Source organism: Onychostruthus taczanowskii, unplaced genomic scaffold, assembly GCF_017590055.1.
Source record: "Onychostruthus taczanowskii isolate IOZ18803 unplaced genomic scaffold, ASM1759005v1 scaffold51, whole genome shotgun sequence".
NCBI classification, from domain to species: Eukaryota; Metazoa; Chordata; class Aves; order Passeriformes; family Passeridae; genus Onychostruthus; species Onychostruthus taczanowskii.
In genome coordinates this window covers 947,853-966,626 of record NW_024502680.1, presented here as the reverse complement: position 1 = coordinate 966,626, position 18,774 = coordinate 947,853, and the positions used below count along the sequence as shown (strand labels likewise).

Sequence of the window (18,774 nt, the reverse complement as noted above, 5' to 3'; positions counted from 1 at the left end):
ATCATTTATACACCTTGGGAGCAGATTGTGAACTGAGTCATCATTTTTGTGAAATCCAGAGGTAAGAAATGGGCATGAATCACAGCACAAAGCCAGGGCTATGCTGAAACGCCACAAGTGGAGGAAAGGACCAGCTAAGCTGTTTCCATGGGCAAATACAGGTATGGACACATGATGTAAACTAAAACTAAAGCTGTTTTAAAAATAGATGTCACATTCCCACAGAAAAATACACTCAAAATACACTTCAAAATCTACTGACCCAGCAAGGATCAGTGATGCCAGTCCTGACTGCAGCCACTAACATTTCCATAGCAGGAACACTGGCACTGAAACTCTGCAGGAAACACTAACCCTAAGCACATGTTTAATACACAAGACAGACACTGAAAATGCAAACAGCAGCTCTGCTTGTCAGACAGTCACAGACTCCAAAACAAAACTATCCAAATTTCTACACAATCTACTGTAAATCAGGTGCAGAACCAGCAAAAATATAGAGCTATTTTGTTAATACTGAATGATTGAAATGGAAAACCTGAAATAGTCTGAAAAGATGAGCTCACGTGGCCCCACAAGCCTCATACATCAGGCAGTGAAAGTCATGATCCATATCATTTTTTCCAGTAAATGTACATTTACTGGGAAGATGATTTGAAAATACAGAGCTCCTCCCTTCGCTGAAATCATTGCACAGGTGGTTACAATGGGAATGAACAATGCATGTTTCAGAGAACACTTGAATTTGGCATTGGTGTATCAATATTTTCTTCTGTAAAGAAATAATCACAATTTCTTCCCTAAGAAGACTATATGAGACAATACAATTAAGTACAGGCCGATGTTTTTATTCCAGTTATTTCAATTGTCCTTTCTCTACTTCTCATTAATGATGGTGTCACTTCACTGAAATCAAGTGGATTTTTAAAAAAATTTCTTTTAATTTTTTTGTTTTAATTCTGCTCGGAGAATAAATACTGCCTGTGAATTCTCATAACAAGTTCTGCCACCCTGCTACTCTGCTGAGCAGGGAAGTTATGGCAGCAGGAAGAACAATTCCTTCTGTACAACCACTCTGCTAAAATCCTGCAAATCCAACTAGGGCTTGGTAAATAATGGTAAATAGTTCAGGGAAGTTGCTTGAATCCACTGGACATAACTTCATGGATCACTGAACTAACAGATTAAAGATAGTCTACAATCAACTATGAGAGAGTAAATTTCTAAAAAAGCCTTACTATTTTTAAGCTGCATTAATAAAAACAGGAATATAGTTATTAAGTCCATTTGCTTACAAACAGCTGGCGTTTGATTGATTTTTCTTATAAACAGCTGGTGTTTGACTGCTTCTTTTGGCTTTGTTATTTTGTTGTATTGTGTTTGAGGATATTGAACTTCTTGGTTGAAGAGTCAAGACTTACTGAAATACATCTAAAAATGGGCATTATAAAAACTTTTGGTACAACAGTGTGCACATTGTAGCAGACAATTACAGCTAGTACAGCAAGTATTTAATTTTAATGGGAAGTAAATTATAAATCCTAATCATTTTGGAATTCCTAAAATTAATGAGGCTATCTTGCCTTACCTGAAAAGGTAAATCATTAGAAGTACTGACATGTCTATGTACTACAGAAATATTCAGCATGCTTAAGGTAAGATCTCATTTTTCAGAGAGACTCTCCACACTGCCAAAACCAATATTATGATATAAACTGCACTACTGTCTATAGATAAGCAAACATAAATACTATATTCCTTCCAGAAAGTACACAGTAACAAGACAACATATTTTCAGCCATCTGTTTAAATAAAAAGTTTTATGTATATGTAATATTTAATGTTTCCAAGTGTAAAGGACTTTCAGCTGTCAGCTAATATCCATAATCCAAGTTAGTTTTCAAAACTACCACCAAGGGCCATATTTTAAAACCCTAGCACTCCTGCCTTTTCCTTCACATATTTTAATGTGCAAACAAGTGCTGGCTTGTGTTTCTACAGTTTTGATTTCCAGATAACTTTTAATAATGAACGATAAATTTAGAAGTAATGGAACTACTAAGGAATGGGATTCTTGACATGAAAGAACACAAGTGAGCAAGGAATGTGTGGGTGCTCCATTTTGTCAGTGTAGTGTTCATGGCACAGACAAGGAGCTGGGATAAAATTCCATTTATTTTCAGAAGTTCAGGGAACTTGCATATCTAGCTGGGAGGAAGGATGTAGCAGAAAATGAACTCTCTGCTGGAGCAAACTAATAGCTTGACTGGATAATCACAAAAATCATATAATGGATAGACAGAAGATGGATTTTCATGGAGTGGCTGCCTTTTCTTCCAAGAACACATAGCTTGTAACAGGTGAAGGTCAGAATACTAAGGGGCAATAGGGTTTTCTACCATCAGTCATAATTCTTCACGGCAAATGCTTTTTAGCTCTAAGTTTATAAAAATCAAAAAAAGTAGTTGAAAATTTTAAAAATGAGACTGAAGGAAAGACATGAACATTATCAGTGTAGTGGTCTGTCAGAAGGTGAGCATCATTTATATCTGAATTCTGTCAGGAAGACCAGAAGAACACCTGTGCTTTGTAACTTGGGCCAGACTTTTTAGTTTGGCCCAAACTTCACTGTACACAATCTAAAACATTTAAATTCCAATCCAGAAACCTGTTACTTTATTACTTTTAAAACCAGTCTATCAAGCAGGCATGGTTTTACTGTGAGCTCATATAAGTTTTCCTGTATTAAAGTTCAACCTATTCTCAAAAAGTGCCCCAAGAGTTGGATTCTATTTGGGTAAATACAGCAAAAGGCAGCAACACCAACTTCATTACAGCGTAGTAAAATAACCTTGCACATCTGTGCAGCAAATGAATGAAGCAATTTTACTGAAAATGCACCTTGTTTCACAGCACCAGTCTCACATCCTTAGAAGTTATTTTAAAGAGACTATTTGGTCAAAGAGACAGGATGAGAAGGATGTGTTTTGTAGCACTGGTGGGCCTCACATCTCTTTGAAAACCCATCTGTCTGCCTTGGTGAGTTTTAATTACCCAGTCTGAGACCTGGATTTTACAGTATTTGAGCAGCTTAACAATTTTCACACAAAGTTTTATTTCAGATTTTGATTTACAAATTTTTTTTTTTTAGAATAGCCTTATAAAAATCATTCTTGCTGTGAGGATGGTCAAGATTTTTTTGCCCAGAGCCTGTGGAGTCTCCACTGGTGGAGATACTCCCAACTCAGCTGGACACAGCCCAGCTCAGGCTGACCATGCTGGAGCACCGGGCTGCACTGGATGAATCTGGGAAATTCTTGCTTTTAGCATCAAATTTCAGCACAAAGTTTTAACATTAGTCTGTATAAATACCCACTGTGTTTTTCTTGTCATTAAGAGGACTCTTGAAATGCATTTTGGTTTTGGTTTATGGAGCATTTTTGAGAGAATAAGTTCTTTACGTGTCCAGGCTGCAGAAGTTAGACACTGAACTCCAGCTTGCACAACAGCACCATTTCAAACTGGCTACACTTGGGAAACAAATCCTATTTTCTGACTATTTAATTGAAACTTTTTTCCCCACCATCGTTGACTTTTCCCTTACCTGAGCAACGTCTTCAAGTTTGTTCCACTTTAAAGAGAGCAGCAGTTTTGGCAACGATTGTGGGAAATTTTCACGACAGTCATATCGCAAAGTCCAAATGAGATCCATTTCATTTTCACACAGCTGAGATAAAGGATCTCTTTCCATTATATCTTTTAGCACAACATAAAACTTCTTACCACCTCGACCCTAGGAAACCAGACATGTAAAATGTAATTAATTCAGTAAGATTCTAGTATGGTACCTCAAATACCAGCAGCTCTACAGCAGAAAGAACATCAGATAAAAACTCAAGAAACACAGGGAAATGACCACTGTGCTTTTCTTTCAGATTCCTTACTGCAGACACTGTAAGTAACAGATTCCAAATCCAGTGTGCAGAACTTTCTGAAAAAATAACTCAACTTCAGAGTTAAGGACACTAGATGGCAATATTTCTGTTTTCCAACTCCAACATGGAGCACTCTCATTTAGGATGCATATACTTTCTTATTCTATTTTTTCAAATGAGCAAATTTAGATACATATATAATAATTTGTTCCTATTAGCAATAAAAAAAACTTTTGCAACAATCAAAAGAAAACATATTTGCCAAGTAGACAGACATTTACTTTGGTCTTCCTAAATTTTTTTTCAGCTCTATGTAAATCTTAGCTGTCTTCCAAATCCAGAGTACGCAAAGCTTTCTGACAAAATAAAGACAAGTCCAAAATATAATGGAAAAAGCAGATATAGATCTGAATTTTAAAGCAGTTCATCAAAGTGAATTATATAAGAAAACAGAGTCAGTAGAATTGCTATTTGAGCAGCTGACTTATTTATTTCTACATTGATGAAGAAGAACCAAAAAAACTCAGAAAATTAATTTGAAAATAGTCTTCAGATGATGCTCACCGCCATTGCAGCATTGTCACTGTTTCTTGCAATCTCAGCTGCCTTTTCAAGTATCTGCAAGAAGTCAGTTTTAAATCGTTAGATTTAACCCCAAATCTGACTGCATTGCTACATAGAACAAGCATTACAGAAACAAAGCAGATAAGGAAATGCTGCTATCTTTTAGGCAGTTCTGTATATCCAGTGGACTATTGTGCAGTGTCCCTTTTCTCACCTGCAGGACTAGAGAGATCAGGAACAGCAGTGCTTATGATGTCTTCCATTATTTCCTCTTTCATCACTCCTGGCCTAAATTAAACAGCCTTCCTGATGACATCTTGCTTTCTGTTTCTACATTTCTTCCTTATTTTTCACCCAAGCAAACCAATTCCTCAACTCTAAGTTGTCCTTTGCTTTTCTCACCTCAGCTTGTGCAGTTTCCAATGCCCATGGATCCATGCCCACTGTTTCCATGCCCATGGATCCATGCTTCTAGCCCTCAACTCCAGAAAGAATCAACAAGCCCAGTCCTTTCACCATGCTCTCAGACTGCCCATATGATCTCAATCAGTGTGTCCAGGTACTTTGCTAGATTTTGGATCTCCTCTCCTTTTTTTTTTTTCCTTTTGAACATTTTACTTTATTTTTGAAGTTCACGCAATAACCCATAATGGAGAATTAAGTCTTGAAGTAAATGCAGTTCTTCAAAGTGCATTCTGCACATTACTGCAACCAAGCCAGGTGTTACAATGCTGAGCTGGCCAGGTACGTCTGTCTACAGCTGTCAGATGCTGCTGCTTCAAGGAACAAATCATGAAATAAAATCTCAATAAAGAAAAAAGTCCAAGGAACTCCAGCATCTCATTTCCCTGAGAGCTCTGCCTCTTCCATCACCCAGGAATACACCAGCACCCCAGCTGGTCTGGGAGTCACAGGTCCATCAAGACTTGTGTTGTCTTTGCTCAGACAACACAAGAAACAACAAAAGGCTGCAATAATCAGAGCATAAATAGCCAGCAGCTAAAATCCCTAGAAAGACATCTTAACTTGTTTTATTTCTTTTCTTTGTATGAAACTCTCATTAATATCATGTATTACATCTGCTACTTGGCTGCAAAGCTTATTTACATACTGTGTGTGAAAACACGCATAAACAAAACCACAGAGTCCTGATTCTATGTTTGATTCTTGCCTCCCCGTGCTTTGCAGAGTTACTCTGTTTGCAAATAAATTTTCAAAGTCTTTGCAAGTCCAGCTTTGTTTGAACGAACCCCGAGCCCCATGATGTGCCTGCAGCACTGGCCATGGACCAGCCCCACACATGGCTCTTGTCCCAGACAAGTTTCTTATCCCTGGTCCAGGCACTTTTGCTCCCTCAGCCCCAAAAAGCTCCTCGCTGTGCAAGCAGCGTTGCACAGCTTGCTGTGCAGGCAGGTTGATGAGATGATTGAAAGGAAAAATCTATTTTTGCACATTATGTTTCTCGAAACACAAATCTGGCATCTCATTCTTTGTTTTCTTGGCAGAAACCAGCAACAATGCTGGGAAAATGAGAAGCAGCCATAGAGCAAGCAAGTCTCAGCTGGAGCATTGTGAGAGACAGATCTTCAGCTGATGTAATTCCAGCAGCTGCAACATCACTCCACATCCAACAGAACCTTCACCAAGAGAAACTCTAAGAGATTGAGTTGAATGAAGCTGAAAGTCACAAGGGATGAAGACCATTAGACCCCTACCTTAATGTCACTACACTCTGTCTCACCCAGTAAAATCTATTGGCTGCATCCAGCCCAGGGTTTTAACTTCCTGAGAACTTGGTATTGCAGAGGCAAAGAAAAGAAACACCAGAGCCAGAACAAATATGTGACTACTAAAGAGACACACTTTTACTTAGTCTGTCTAATATGTACATTAATTTTTCTTTAAAAATTAAATACCCATAAGTGTAATGAGCAAAAAACTTAAAGCAATACCAAAACTGGATAAAATTATATGTCCACTATGAAGCATTAACTGGTCAGCCATAAATAAACAGCAATTGGTCAGTATTGGTTTAACTCTTACTGTATTTCCAATGCTGTTTGAATAAAAGAAAAAGTACTGTGATGACAAGGAAGGGAAAACACTATTAACCCAAGCTGAAACAAAAGAAATGCTATCTTGTTATTTGATTTCATTTTTATGAACTTTAAAATCCCAAATCTGCCTTTGAACAAGATGATAAAACTTGGTGATTTCAGTCTTTTTCTTCATGACGCGCCAAAGGTGCAAAATCCTCCAAAAAGAAAAAGAAGCAATTTCTCTAGGCTGTTATTGACTTTCCCCAAACCAAAATCCAGACTACTGTGTACATGAGTTAAGCCTGATTTTTATAATGTATCATTAGCAGTCTGTTTTAAGACTTATTTCATTTCTTGTTTCCAGGTCTTAGCTTTTTTTGCTGGTTTCTAAACATCTTTCCATGTATCCTTCACACTACAGAAATAACCACATGTATTCCAAATATACACTTCCTTTCTAGACAGATTCTTAATCTGTAAAAAACTGCAGGGCCACTTCAGCGGATTTAGTCCAAGAGCAGACCTTCAGAAATCCCTTTGCACACAATGCTAGGAGTCCATTTATCCTTTAAAGGACTTGAGCTCACAGGACAGTGTCCCGAAGAGTGGCTAACACACACTTGTACCAAGAGAGAAAAGATCTTTATAGATCACAAGCAAGAACAGTTTGAAGGTTTCCAGAATAGCCGACAAATTTAGCTTTTTATAACATCCATACGGGAAACTGATTTGTTTTTGACCTTCAAAAGACCATGTACAGACCACTTTTAAAAGTGTACATCTTCAAAATAGACCCTGAAGTCAAGCACTGCCACTCATGCAGTGCAAGTTTAACAAGTGCAGTACAGTGACTAAAAGGCAGGAAAAGGAGAATTCACTGGAAAGGCAGTGTTGAAAGGAAAGAAAAACCAGCTATTTCCACATAAGCATTCCTGAGTGCTCTTTAGGTCATCTCTTACCTTATCAAAGGGAGGGTAATTAATAGGCTGTTTTGAATATTCCTGAAATCTAATGTGCAAAGCTGTTGCATTTTCAGTGTAAGGGTTGGTCTGGACGGTTCCCATGGGATTCAACATTTCTTCAAGTTCATCTGAAACACAGAGCATTTAATATTACAGGCATGCAGTAAGAAATCACTTCCTTAGAAAATGGACAGAGCATGTTTTGCTGCACAGCACTTTTAGTGCAATGCTCTGTATTTCCAGCATAAACCACCTCCTGCATTCCAAAAGGTTGGATTATCACCCCACGAGAAAGTGATTTCCTTAAGGAAACATAATAGTCCAGGGAAGCTGAGCTATCCCCACACTGCAACAAATCCCAGGGAGATCTGCAGCTTCTGCAAAGCAGGACACACCCTCTGGATCAAATGGAGAGCAGAGCTTCAGGCCAGCCAGGCTGGGACAGCGTTCCTCAGGATGGGCGCAGAGTGACACGAGGCTCCAGCCACTCCCACTAACTGATCTCAGTATCAGGGAACATGACAAAATTCCAATTCACAATTTTTGCTGATGCAAATATTATCACTTATATTATAACTGATCTATTCAATTTGGGGTACAAGGCACAGGGACCAAATGAAACCTAAACTGGCAAGTAAAACCAGATACAAACATGCATCTATTTTATGTGGTTTTCCTTCCATAACAGATGAAACTTTTAGAACACTACTTCTTGCTCTTCCTCTTTCCCTCTAAACAATACTTTCAGGAAAGAGATTAAATTGTGGTACACATATCCACATAAAAATTACAAGTATAAAGAGATTATTACAAGGGAACTGAGCATGAATACAGTAAATATGCTGCTATTGGATCCCACTCTCTCCCACACCCAAAGTCCAAATCTGAAAAGCTGAGGTTTACCAGGAAATGATGACCAGCTGTGCAGTACCAGTTCTCCATTCCTCAAGTGTCCTTTATAATCAAACACCATGGTATTTACCCAGGCTACAGGATAATGCTGCCAAAGGAAAGAATTGTTATATGGAATGAAGATGCCAGCAAATTTTACTACACAAAAAACACTGCAAATACATAAAAATGAGAGGGTGGCTTGGGTTTTTTTTTTTAAGTGGTATACCTTTAAAGGATACCTTAAAGCAATTAATCACTGAGAATTATCAAAAGTTTTCATACCAAGATGTGCAATTCTTAATGCATATGCTGCTTTTAATATCTTTTCTTTACATTTTGCATTCTTGAGCACTAAATTGGGGACAAGGAAAGATTTCTGGATGCTCATTTTGATATAATTTGAAGGTCACTCAAGAATAACAAATGAGATAAATTACCACTTTTCCTGCTTTCCTAATGGTTTGGTATTTGGAAGGATTCATTGCCTTGGTGGACTTCTTAGTTTTCATCTTATCCATGACAGCATAAACAGCAAAGCAGAGCCTTGCCATCCTTGGCAGATCACAGACATTGATTTCAAACTCCAGCACTTCATTCCAAACGTGGTCACTTCTCCCAGATATTTCTGTGCTTACAATTGTTTTACAAAGGAGCTCTGTGCCATGGAAAAGACCAGCCCTAACATGAACCTGCCATAAAGAAATAAGAGATTTTAAGCTTGTCACAGAACCTACAGAATTCTGCATAGAATCATATATAGAACATACACACATATTAATTCCATCAAATGAACAACTAAGCACAATGAAGAAGTTAAGACTAATTTTATGAATACAAATTAAAATCTCCACGTAGAACCAATTTGTGCTTCTAAATGAGAAATGTTATGGGGTTTTTTTCAGCTTAAGAAAAAACTCACTTTTTATTTAAACTATTTCTAAAAATGTATAGAGGGAACACTGCTGACCCTAACATTGGAGTCACCTGTAATAATAATAACAATGTACAAGATTTCCAGGGTTTGTTTTGTCTTTAGTACCCAGAAACCAACAAAACCAGGTAGCCTGAACAATTAAAATAAGGATCAGGAAAGGAGAAGGACAACTAGACAAAGAAGCTGGAGTTACTGGCACTGAAATTAAACTCATTACAGATTAATGCTAAGATGTTTTTCTGTTCTTTCTTCATTTTTGTTTCATTTCTACATTTCTGTTCCATAACATGTATACACAGAAAAGTGCAGAGTGAAATGTGCCAACTTCTTTCAGGTGGCCCTCCAAAATATCAGTGAGAGAGACACAGAGAGAGAAAAACCCACAAATGTAATCTTTTTGCTCAACACCAAAAAGAAATCCTCAATGTTAAATGTGTAAAAGTGATCTGATGTTTCAGGTTCTCTCTGCTCCTGAACCAACCTTCCCCACATTCCCTTTAAGCTATCATATTATTGCTGAGCACTGCAAGGTAAAGAGAGAGATATTAAATTTGATAGTGGCATTGGGTAAAAAAAAATAATTCACCTCTCTAATTCTTCTGATCCTGTTAATGTAAGGGATTGAATCCCAATTTTTCTCTTTTCATTCTGACATGCCCCTTTTACAAATGAAATGGTGTGTACTGATGGGGTGGCCAAAGACCAAGAGAAAAGAAAAGCAATTTTCAATGTCATGTATTTGGAAAATGGGGTGTTGGACTGCTGGGTGAGGTCGCTTGTGCCCTAGGTGGGTGTCCCCAGCCCAGCTCACACTGGGGCAGTGCTACCCAGCTGACAAAGGTTTTGTTCCCCAGTACAAACACTGTATTTGTGAACGCTGGTGGTGGGTTCAGCAGAAATGGATGAATATTGGCTTATCCACAGCACAGTGGGGCTAAAGGAACAATGGCAGTGAATTAAACAGCCTCAGAATCAGGACTGGGAAACAAACACACTCTCAATAGTGACAATTTTGTAACACTGTAGACAGACAAGGCAGGGAAACATGCACAGGTTTGCAGGGTCACTGCATTCATTCTTGTTCTAGGTTACCCACAGGACTTGTAATTTTTCAAGACTGAGAAGCATTCAAAATACTAAATAACATTTAGATGGTGCCCACAGGTGCCAATACGAAAGAATTGCCCGTTTTTCCTGTTTCTTCTCAAGCTTAGAAAATACTTTGATTGTTTTCCCCCTACAAGTATACTGAAATTAACTAAAGAACTTTTCTAAGCATGAAAAAACCACCCTAGAAACTCCTGATAGCTATGCTCCTTCCAGAATCCACCAGCTCTTTTATCTTTCCTTTTAAAAACTTAAGGGTCTACAGAACAGGGTTAAGAAGATATTGGAACTAGCTAAATAATGCTTTGGACAAAAAAGAGAGAAACATCTGGTTTTGTAGCCATCAATTCCCACAATCACAGTGTCTTAGGTATTAAAATGTAACTATGGCTCATTTATCTGTAATGTAGAACTTCTTCTTTGGTGTTGACCAAAATGTAAGATTGCTAACTTACAAGGAGGTTGTAACAACAGTTTGAAAGAAAAAATGCACCAAGTATCCTGAATAAAGCACGAGAACAGCAAATATCAATGGTTAACTAGGCATCTTCCTCATCTACAGGACTGGCTACATAATTTACTGATTTCTGAACAAAAAAAAAAGGAGTTTAATGTTGTTCTACTTCACAGGCAAGTGTTTTTAAGGCATTAAAGTAGCTGTGCAATAAATTCCCACGTGTTAACAACTTGTGGTCTGTACAGCAGTCAGTAGCCCAGTCATGTATATTTTTACAGGAAATGATACTCCAGCTTTCTTTCTTTGTATTCCTCATGTATAGAAAATAAAAGACAGATTGTATAGAAGCACACAGTCCAAGTTTTAGACATCCTGAATACATTCAGGACTACAAAAATACCATGTTGCACTTTAAAACATTTAACACTTAATTTACTTGTGTAAGGTGTTTATGACAATCTATTTAAAATGAGCACATTTCACACCACTATCAGCACTTAGAAATCAAACACCAATGAACACTTATGTCATACTGCCACAATTATTGAAATGTTCCAATGCACATATCCAGCTTCAGGCAATAAAGGAATATTTTAGCAATAAAGCCAGATTTTGACCAGTGCTAACAATACAATTTGGAATAATTACAAATGCTGAAATCTGTATGATTTTGAGTTCACTTAGCATTGAAAAACATTAAAATGATGAACAGAATTGTCTTCTGATACCAGACACAGTTACTTACTTTGGCATTTTCTTCTGTGTTTAGTTTATTGCCCTTTAATAGAATAACCTTGAAAGGGTTGGAAATATCCCACACACTCTGAGAAGAGAAACAAAAATACAAGTTCACTCTTCACCACTGTAACATTGAGATCTATTTTGTAAGCAAAGCATTTTAAGCAAAATTATCAAATACGAAAGAAAAAAGTGCAGTTAAAAATATAAATTTGAAATCTTCGAAGATAAATTGATCATCACAGCTATAAGGGGAGACTGAGTAAAAACTCAGCTGGAAGAGAGCTGGGGGTGAGAACATACATCATGTACTACATCCTGACAATTCAAAATTTATTGTTCACTCTGAGTGTGTAATAGAGCAAAGACCTGTTCACATTTATGTTTCTGAGGTAAATGTGCCAAGCAAGAGGAGGCTCTGAGCTGACCCAGGTGACCTACACTGGAGCACAGCAGTCACAGCACAAACCCCAGGCACTGTGATTTATATGCCACAAGTCACTGCTCCCTTCGGGTATCAGACATTCTCCCCATGAACTCACAGTTGTTGCTCTTGTTTTTTTTGGTGGCAGAGGAAGAGGAAGGTTGGAGGATTTTCGGTTTATGGCAGCTTCTATGGCAATCATCTCCTGCTCACACATCTTTTTTATGGTGCAGCACTCCACCAGGGTCAGCTGGGGAAGGGTCCTGCTCATCACACAGTTGCGGATATACTGAAAGCCCAGGGAAAACAGCTGTTAGCAGCCAGCAGACTATTCCTACAGCAACTTCCAAACGCCAGAAACAAAGAATTCATTCCAGAGATACAAAGGGAATGGTTCACAACTGCAGAGGGCTGCAGACACAAGGAGGGAGATGTTACTGTTCAGTAATGAAGGGATGGGAGGAAGCACCTTTGGTCAAGGCAGCAGGGAATTGTTACATCAAGTTCCAAAAAACTCTGTGTACCTGGAACTGAATTAATGGGTGATCACCAAAGACATATTCCAGCCTTCCACTAACTTGCAGCACATAATCAGCAGGATCAACTTCCTCATCTTCTTTTCCATGGATAGTCAAACGTTTTCGGATTGCCAGCTCATTCAGCTTGATGGGATTCATGTTAGGAGACACCTGGAAACTAAATACATCCTAACAAAACACAAGCAGGAATAATGAAGGTCAAACCTGTCTTAGGCAGACACACAAGGCTAAAATTGTAGCACACATAAGAAAACAGGGCAAAATAATAACTGTTAAATCCAGACTATATTAACAGTTAGAGTCTGTATGTTTAGGGCAATCAAAATCACACACACCCTAAAAACTGTAAGATATTAATTCCCAAAGTTTTATATTATCAGAAGTACTTTCAAAAACATAAGACTTTACTTGATTTAGCAGTGCTTTAAAGACTTCTAGAGCAATGCATTGATCTAGAAGATTCTGTTTTGGAATGTTGAATAAGGGAGACAATAAATCACGATGCATTTCAAAGTATTTAGCAGTACTAGATGTGTTAATTTTTCATCTTTCTGGCCACTAGCAAGTTACCCTCTTTCTAAGTATCACTGAACTCAGAAGAAAAAGCTTCAAGTAAGAAAGTAGAGGAAACTGTGAATGTAATTTATGTAGAAAACCACCACCACACTGGGAGGAGAGCAGAAAAGAGGAGTAGTGGCCAACACCAGTAGCATTCTGAATACAATGTACAAAGACTGCATTTTTTAAAGAAAGTTTTTAATTAAAACCCTTAGAGGCTATCAACCTACTTCCAAAGTATATCTAATTTTAATGTGTTCTAAAAAGATAAAGGTAAGAAGGTACTCTCTTTTGTAAATTAAAAAGGAGGTTTAAATTAATTTCAAGTTCCTAAAGTACAAGCTCTGCAAAATCTTTTGTCTCCCTTCATCTATCACATTATGCTTTATACAGGTTTATTTGCAAAGGCTGGTTCAGGAGGTACTGGGGTTTTGCTGTTATATTTTCTTCAAATTTTATTATTTTTTTTATTTACACACCCAATTCTGAAGATGTGAGCATCCTAAACCCAGTTATTGACAAATGTGCAGTGTTGTTTGCTTAGATTCTTTCAACTTGTACTTTACTTCTATAGACTAGTAAGGAGCCAAGCTGCCCCAATGGAACAAGCAAACTCTGCAGAGTCACACTAAATTAATTCTGTGTTTTCTCAGTTTCTGCCTGGTTCACAACAGCTTCCACCTTTCAGAAAGCTGCCACAATGTGAAGACTTTCTCCTCCTGCCATAACTGCTAGTTAGGAATAACACATTTTCTTCACAGGAAGCTGGTGCTCTCTGACAGCTGCCTTGCTCCCCAGATGATCTTAATAGACATGCCACGGAGATGGGGAGCTGTCTCTCCTGCTCCAGAGACAACCACAGAGCCCTTACAGCTCACCCACACCTTCCAGACAAAAACTACTTTAATATTTCCTTCTCTCAATCTTGCAGCTGCAAGAATTGACAGAACAGTCCCCACACCTTCCTCTTTAACTCTCCTGGGATGACTCCAGGGCTCAGTGCAAGTAGTAAAGTCTAGAACAGAATTTACTGCTCTAAAAAGCAGCTCAGATTTGAATGGTTAATAGCTCTGAAGGTCAGAGCTGGCAGCAGAAGCATTTGAAACATTTGAAATGTCAGCAGCCTAAGCTATTATAGTGGCAGGCAAATACATTCTGCACCAGCAAGAACTTTTGCACTGCTTTTGTCCTGTCAGCATAGGCATATAGATGCATTATTTAAAAAGGGCTGAAGATAATCTCACTCCTGGACAATGCAAATTCTCTGTTAAGCTGAAGAGGACTGGAAAAGGTTTTGTCATAAAACACCTATGCATCCAACATAAGGGGTTACTGGTGACCAAATTTAGCTTTCACCTCTACATTTAGTGTCTCCTGACTTTACACCTTTAAAGTTTAAAAGGATAGTGCTAGAAAAAATTCAGCTTTGTAACTAAAATAATCTGAATCATTAAAAAATCAGCCTCTTGCACCTGGGTCCAAATGGACATCAAATCTAGCCTGATGCATTTACACACTTTTAGGATTTTTAAGGTTTCCAATGCTGATCATTCATGGTTACCCAAAAGAACAGAGTGCAAAAAAAAGGTAATGGGAATTCTGGACTCAAGCAGAGGCAGAGCAACTTCAACATCATAAAAACTCATGCTAAAACATTTCAGGTATTCCCAGTAGAAACTAAATAGGGTTTAATTTTAAAAATAAACTGTGGTTTTGCTAGCCTCAATGAAAAGCTAATTCTAAGTCTCAGTGTTTTGGTTTTCTATGTGCATTTCTAGTAAAGGGAATACTGATTCTTCTTTTTTTTAAAAAAATATTTCTTAATCTAATTAGCAGATCAACCCCAAGATGTTCAGTGAGTCACACACAGAGACAAGTATATTGAATATGGTGCCTACCAATTACCAGCAATCTCTGATGAACTGAGCTTAAAACTGAATGTAAGTGAAGCAACACAGGAACAGTTGGCAAAACAAGTCCTGACAACTTTGAACTGTGTTTTACATTTAAACAAACCTGAAGTAATATAGAAGATACAAGGTATACATTTTCCCTTCAGAAGTTGAACTGTAATTAGACTTTAAAAGTTCAATTCTCTACCGTGGGCTTACATCCTCACTTTTTTTCAAGAGTCAAGGATCCTGCTGAAAGACTTTGCAAACACCATAATGTAAGTATTCTATTTCATTTCTATCCTTGAGCAATCCATGCCAATTCAGACCTGGATCAAGAACAGCTCATGAAACATGAACAACCATTCCTACCTGGCAGTTATCAAAATGAACAGCCACTACAAGGTTTCCACTGTAGAGCTTATCTTGGAAGCTCTCTGGGATAACAGGCTCCTGCTCTGGTGGGTAAGTGTGCTTCAACCAATCCATCCAGGAGAGACCCACAAGTGACTGAATCTTTTCCTCACTGATTCTTCTCATTTTAGCTCGGAAGTCATTCACTTCAGGATCTTGTAAGGCATCAAACTCATGGAGACCTGAAAGAATTCAAGGAAGCAAAAGGATACACAGCTGTACAAATACTGCCCATCCCATTTAAACTGTTACTATCTTTAAGTTAAGGTGACACAGGTGGTTTCCTTCAGACATCCCATCCAAAATGGATGCTCAAAGCTGAGCTGGGTTCTACATTGTCCTGTACACCAGTGTTCTTCCAAAGTTACTTGCACAACTGCCACGCAACCTGGCATGAGAGCTTATTTTAAACAATACCAATGTATCTCCTAGGTAATAGGAAGTGGAAAATCCGACCTTACCCTGAATTCAAGGTAGTTTGGAAAGCTTTAAGTCTCTCCTCACAGGAGCAAATTTAAAAAAGCACAGTAAATGCATCATAAAGACCACAGAGCAGAAGTGCTTTCAAGCTATAGGGTTTTTTTAATTGTCAGAAAGATGACATCATCCTTTTAAATTTTGTTTAAAAGTCAAAAAAGAAAATCCTCTACTCAAGTTAAAATGACATGACTGAAATGTTTACCAATCCAAGACCAGTAAAGCTCCCTTTCAAAAACGTGTAAAGAAGAAATGCACAGGGCAAGTCCTGCCTGACCGACTCGGTGACCTTCTGTGATTCAGTGACATCAGAGGACAGGGGAAGGCTGTGGATGCCACCTATGTGGACTTCTGCAAGGCCTTGGACCCCGTAATGTCCTTGTCTCTAAACTGGAAAGAGATGTATTTGATGGGGGACTGTCCAGCGGGTGTGAAATTGGACACGTCCAGAGGGTCACAGTCAACAGCTCAGAGTCCCAATGGACATGAGTGACAAGCAATGTCCCTCAGGGTGTACTGTCACCAGTGTTATTAACTAGCTTCGTTAATGACACAGACAGAGGGACTGAGGGCACCCTCAGCAGTGCTGCAGATGACACCAAGCTGAGGGGTGTGGTGACACACCCAAAGAAGGGGATGCCAGCCACAGCAACCCGGACAAGCCTGAGAAGTGGGCACATGGGAACCCCACTGACGTTCAGCAAGACCAAATGCAAGGTCCAGCACCTGGGTCACAGCAACCCCCAGGATCAACATGGGCTGGGGGATGAGCAGATGGGGCACAGCCCTACCCAGAAGGATTTGGGAGTGCTGGTGGATGAGCTGGACATGATCTGGCCACAAGCACCCCAGAAAGCCAAACATGTCCTGAGGGCAGGTGGACAGAGGAGGGGGTTCTGTCCCTCTCCTCTGCTCTGGTGAGACCCCATCTGCAGTGCTGCACCCAGCTCTGGGCCCCCAGCACCAGGGGACAGGGACCTTCTGGAGTGACCCCAGAGGAGGCCACAAAGAGGCTCAGAGGGCTGGAGCACCTCTGCAATGGAGACAGGCTGAGAGCCTGGAGAAAAGCAAGCTCTGGGGAGTTCTTAAATTAAAAGAGGGTAGATTTAGAGTATATGTAAAGAAGACATTTTTTACAAGGAGGGTGGTGAGGAAGTGGCACCAGTTGCCCAGAGGGGTGGTGGATGCCCCATCCTGGACACAGTCAAGGTCAGACTGGACAGGCTCTGAGCAAACTGGTCCAGTTGAACGTGTCCCTGCCCACAGCAGGGTGGTGGAACGAGATGACCTTTAAAAGGTCCCTTTCAACCCAAATCATCCCAGGTTCCTATGATACAATGGAAACCTGTGACTTTTTGGTACTTCAGGACGTGTAGGGCCTGCAAGTGTCTTTATCTTTACTCGTGAACTTTGAAGGGCATTGTCCAAAACACACAAAGCACCCAGCACCTTCTGAGAACAAAGCACTAAGTTTAGAAGCTCAGACAGGAACACGTTTTTTTCCCTGCTAAGGTACAGAATAGAGGCTGCTTAAGGCAGGGTCTTACACAGCTCTGGTAAGCCAAATATTCAGTCACAGAATGTGAATCTCTCCGAATCTGTCAGGATCTGTCTGAATGGTTAAACTGACCAACTGTTCCCATTGTCAGCTCTAACAAATAGGCAGACAGTATACTGCTGAAATCTAAACAAAACCTGCAGTCTTTATAAGAGACCTAACAATGGCTCATTGTTTTAAAACAAGAGGTATGACCTCATATGACCCTGTCAATCTTGATTGTATAACCAAGCAGAGTAGATTTAAAAGCTGAAAATTCTGAAATAACATCAAGAATAAGTTACTGTGAAACCTTTAAAAATAGCTTTTCATTGTTTGATGAAAATCAGTGTCACAATTGAGAACAAAACCAAGAATTATTGTTAACCAACTCAGACACCATGTAGAATAAAATCAGAATAATTCCTTCTGAGTACCCAGTTTGCTGGCAGGTTATTTATGATAACAATTCTCAAGAATTATGCTGCTACTCACTTAGTAATAATAATAATAATAATAGTAATACATATTTTTCTCCTTATATACAAAATAAAACGTGTTCCTGATTGATGTAGCCATACAATGCTGAAATGCCATACAGAAAGTAGCTTTAAATAACTTGCATGTGTTTCATCTTGACTATTTAAATTCTTTCCAGCTATATCAGTATTTGTTTGACAAAGGGAAATACTGAATTTTTAAGAGTTTGGGTTTTTTTAATCCACTCCTACCTGCCCAATTAAGACCCCCATACACATCAAAGTATAACCTCATTTTTAAAAAAAAAATGAAATGGAATTACCTTTGCCTATAAGGACACCTATTTTGGAATCCAACTTTTCTCCTGGATCACAGTTCCTTGTCACTAGTTTAAGGACAGGAAGAAAGGGTCTAACATCACAAAGTCTCCGTGTTTCATCCTCTAATTCTTCATGTACAGCAGTCTGATTCACACATGAGAACATGTAAGAGTCAATCTCCATGAGGAGATGAAAGAGTGGGTAGGAATGTGCCTGCTTCCATAACAGCTGCAATGAAAACAAAGAAATAAATGAAAAAAAAAAACCAAAACCAGAAAATAGGGACATATCTTAAGGCACTGAAGTTAACATTAATTTCTATTTATGTTCCCAAAAATTAGCAAAGAAACATGTTTGCTAACTTGGGTAATTTCATCATTATAAATCATTGTATGTTTACTTTGTCTCACTTCTAGTCTCTGTCTTGAGTGATTTCTAGGACAGACCTCTGTAGTTAGCATCAGCATTCCCTGTCTTTGGAAAACAGCCAAATATCAACAGTA

General features: G+C 38.7%; 1 protein-coding gene across 4 annotated transcripts in view; it reads right to left on the bottom strand.

Annotated features, from left to right (window-relative positions):
• PIK3CB (phosphatidylinositol-4,5-bisphosphate 3-kinase catalytic subunit beta) overlaps positions 1-18,774 on the bottom strand; it is a 67,990-nt gene that overhangs the window by 17,248 nt on the left and 31,968 nt on the right. For all 4 annotated transcript variants that reach the window (XM_041416304.1, XM_041416305.1, XM_041416307.1 and 1 more), the window contains 10 exons: positions 18,274-18,499; positions 15,416-15,639; positions 12,579-12,761; positions 12,173-12,343; positions 11,638-11,715; positions 8,832-9,083; positions 8,404-8,500; positions 7,498-7,628; positions 4,500-4,553; positions 3,605-3,793 (listed from right to left, as the gene is read on the bottom strand). In XM_041416304.1, the coding sequence (XP_041272238.1) occupies positions 3,605-3,793; positions 4,500-4,553; positions 7,498-7,628; positions 8,404-8,500; positions 8,832-9,083; positions 11,638-11,715; positions 12,173-12,343; positions 12,579-12,761; positions 15,416-15,639; positions 18,274-18,499 (1,605 nt within the window). The remainder of the gene's footprint in view (positions 1-3,604; positions 3,794-4,499; positions 4,554-7,497; positions 7,629-8,403; positions 8,501-8,831; positions 9,084-11,637; positions 11,716-12,172; positions 12,344-12,578; positions 12,762-15,415; positions 15,640-18,273; positions 18,500-18,774) is intronic.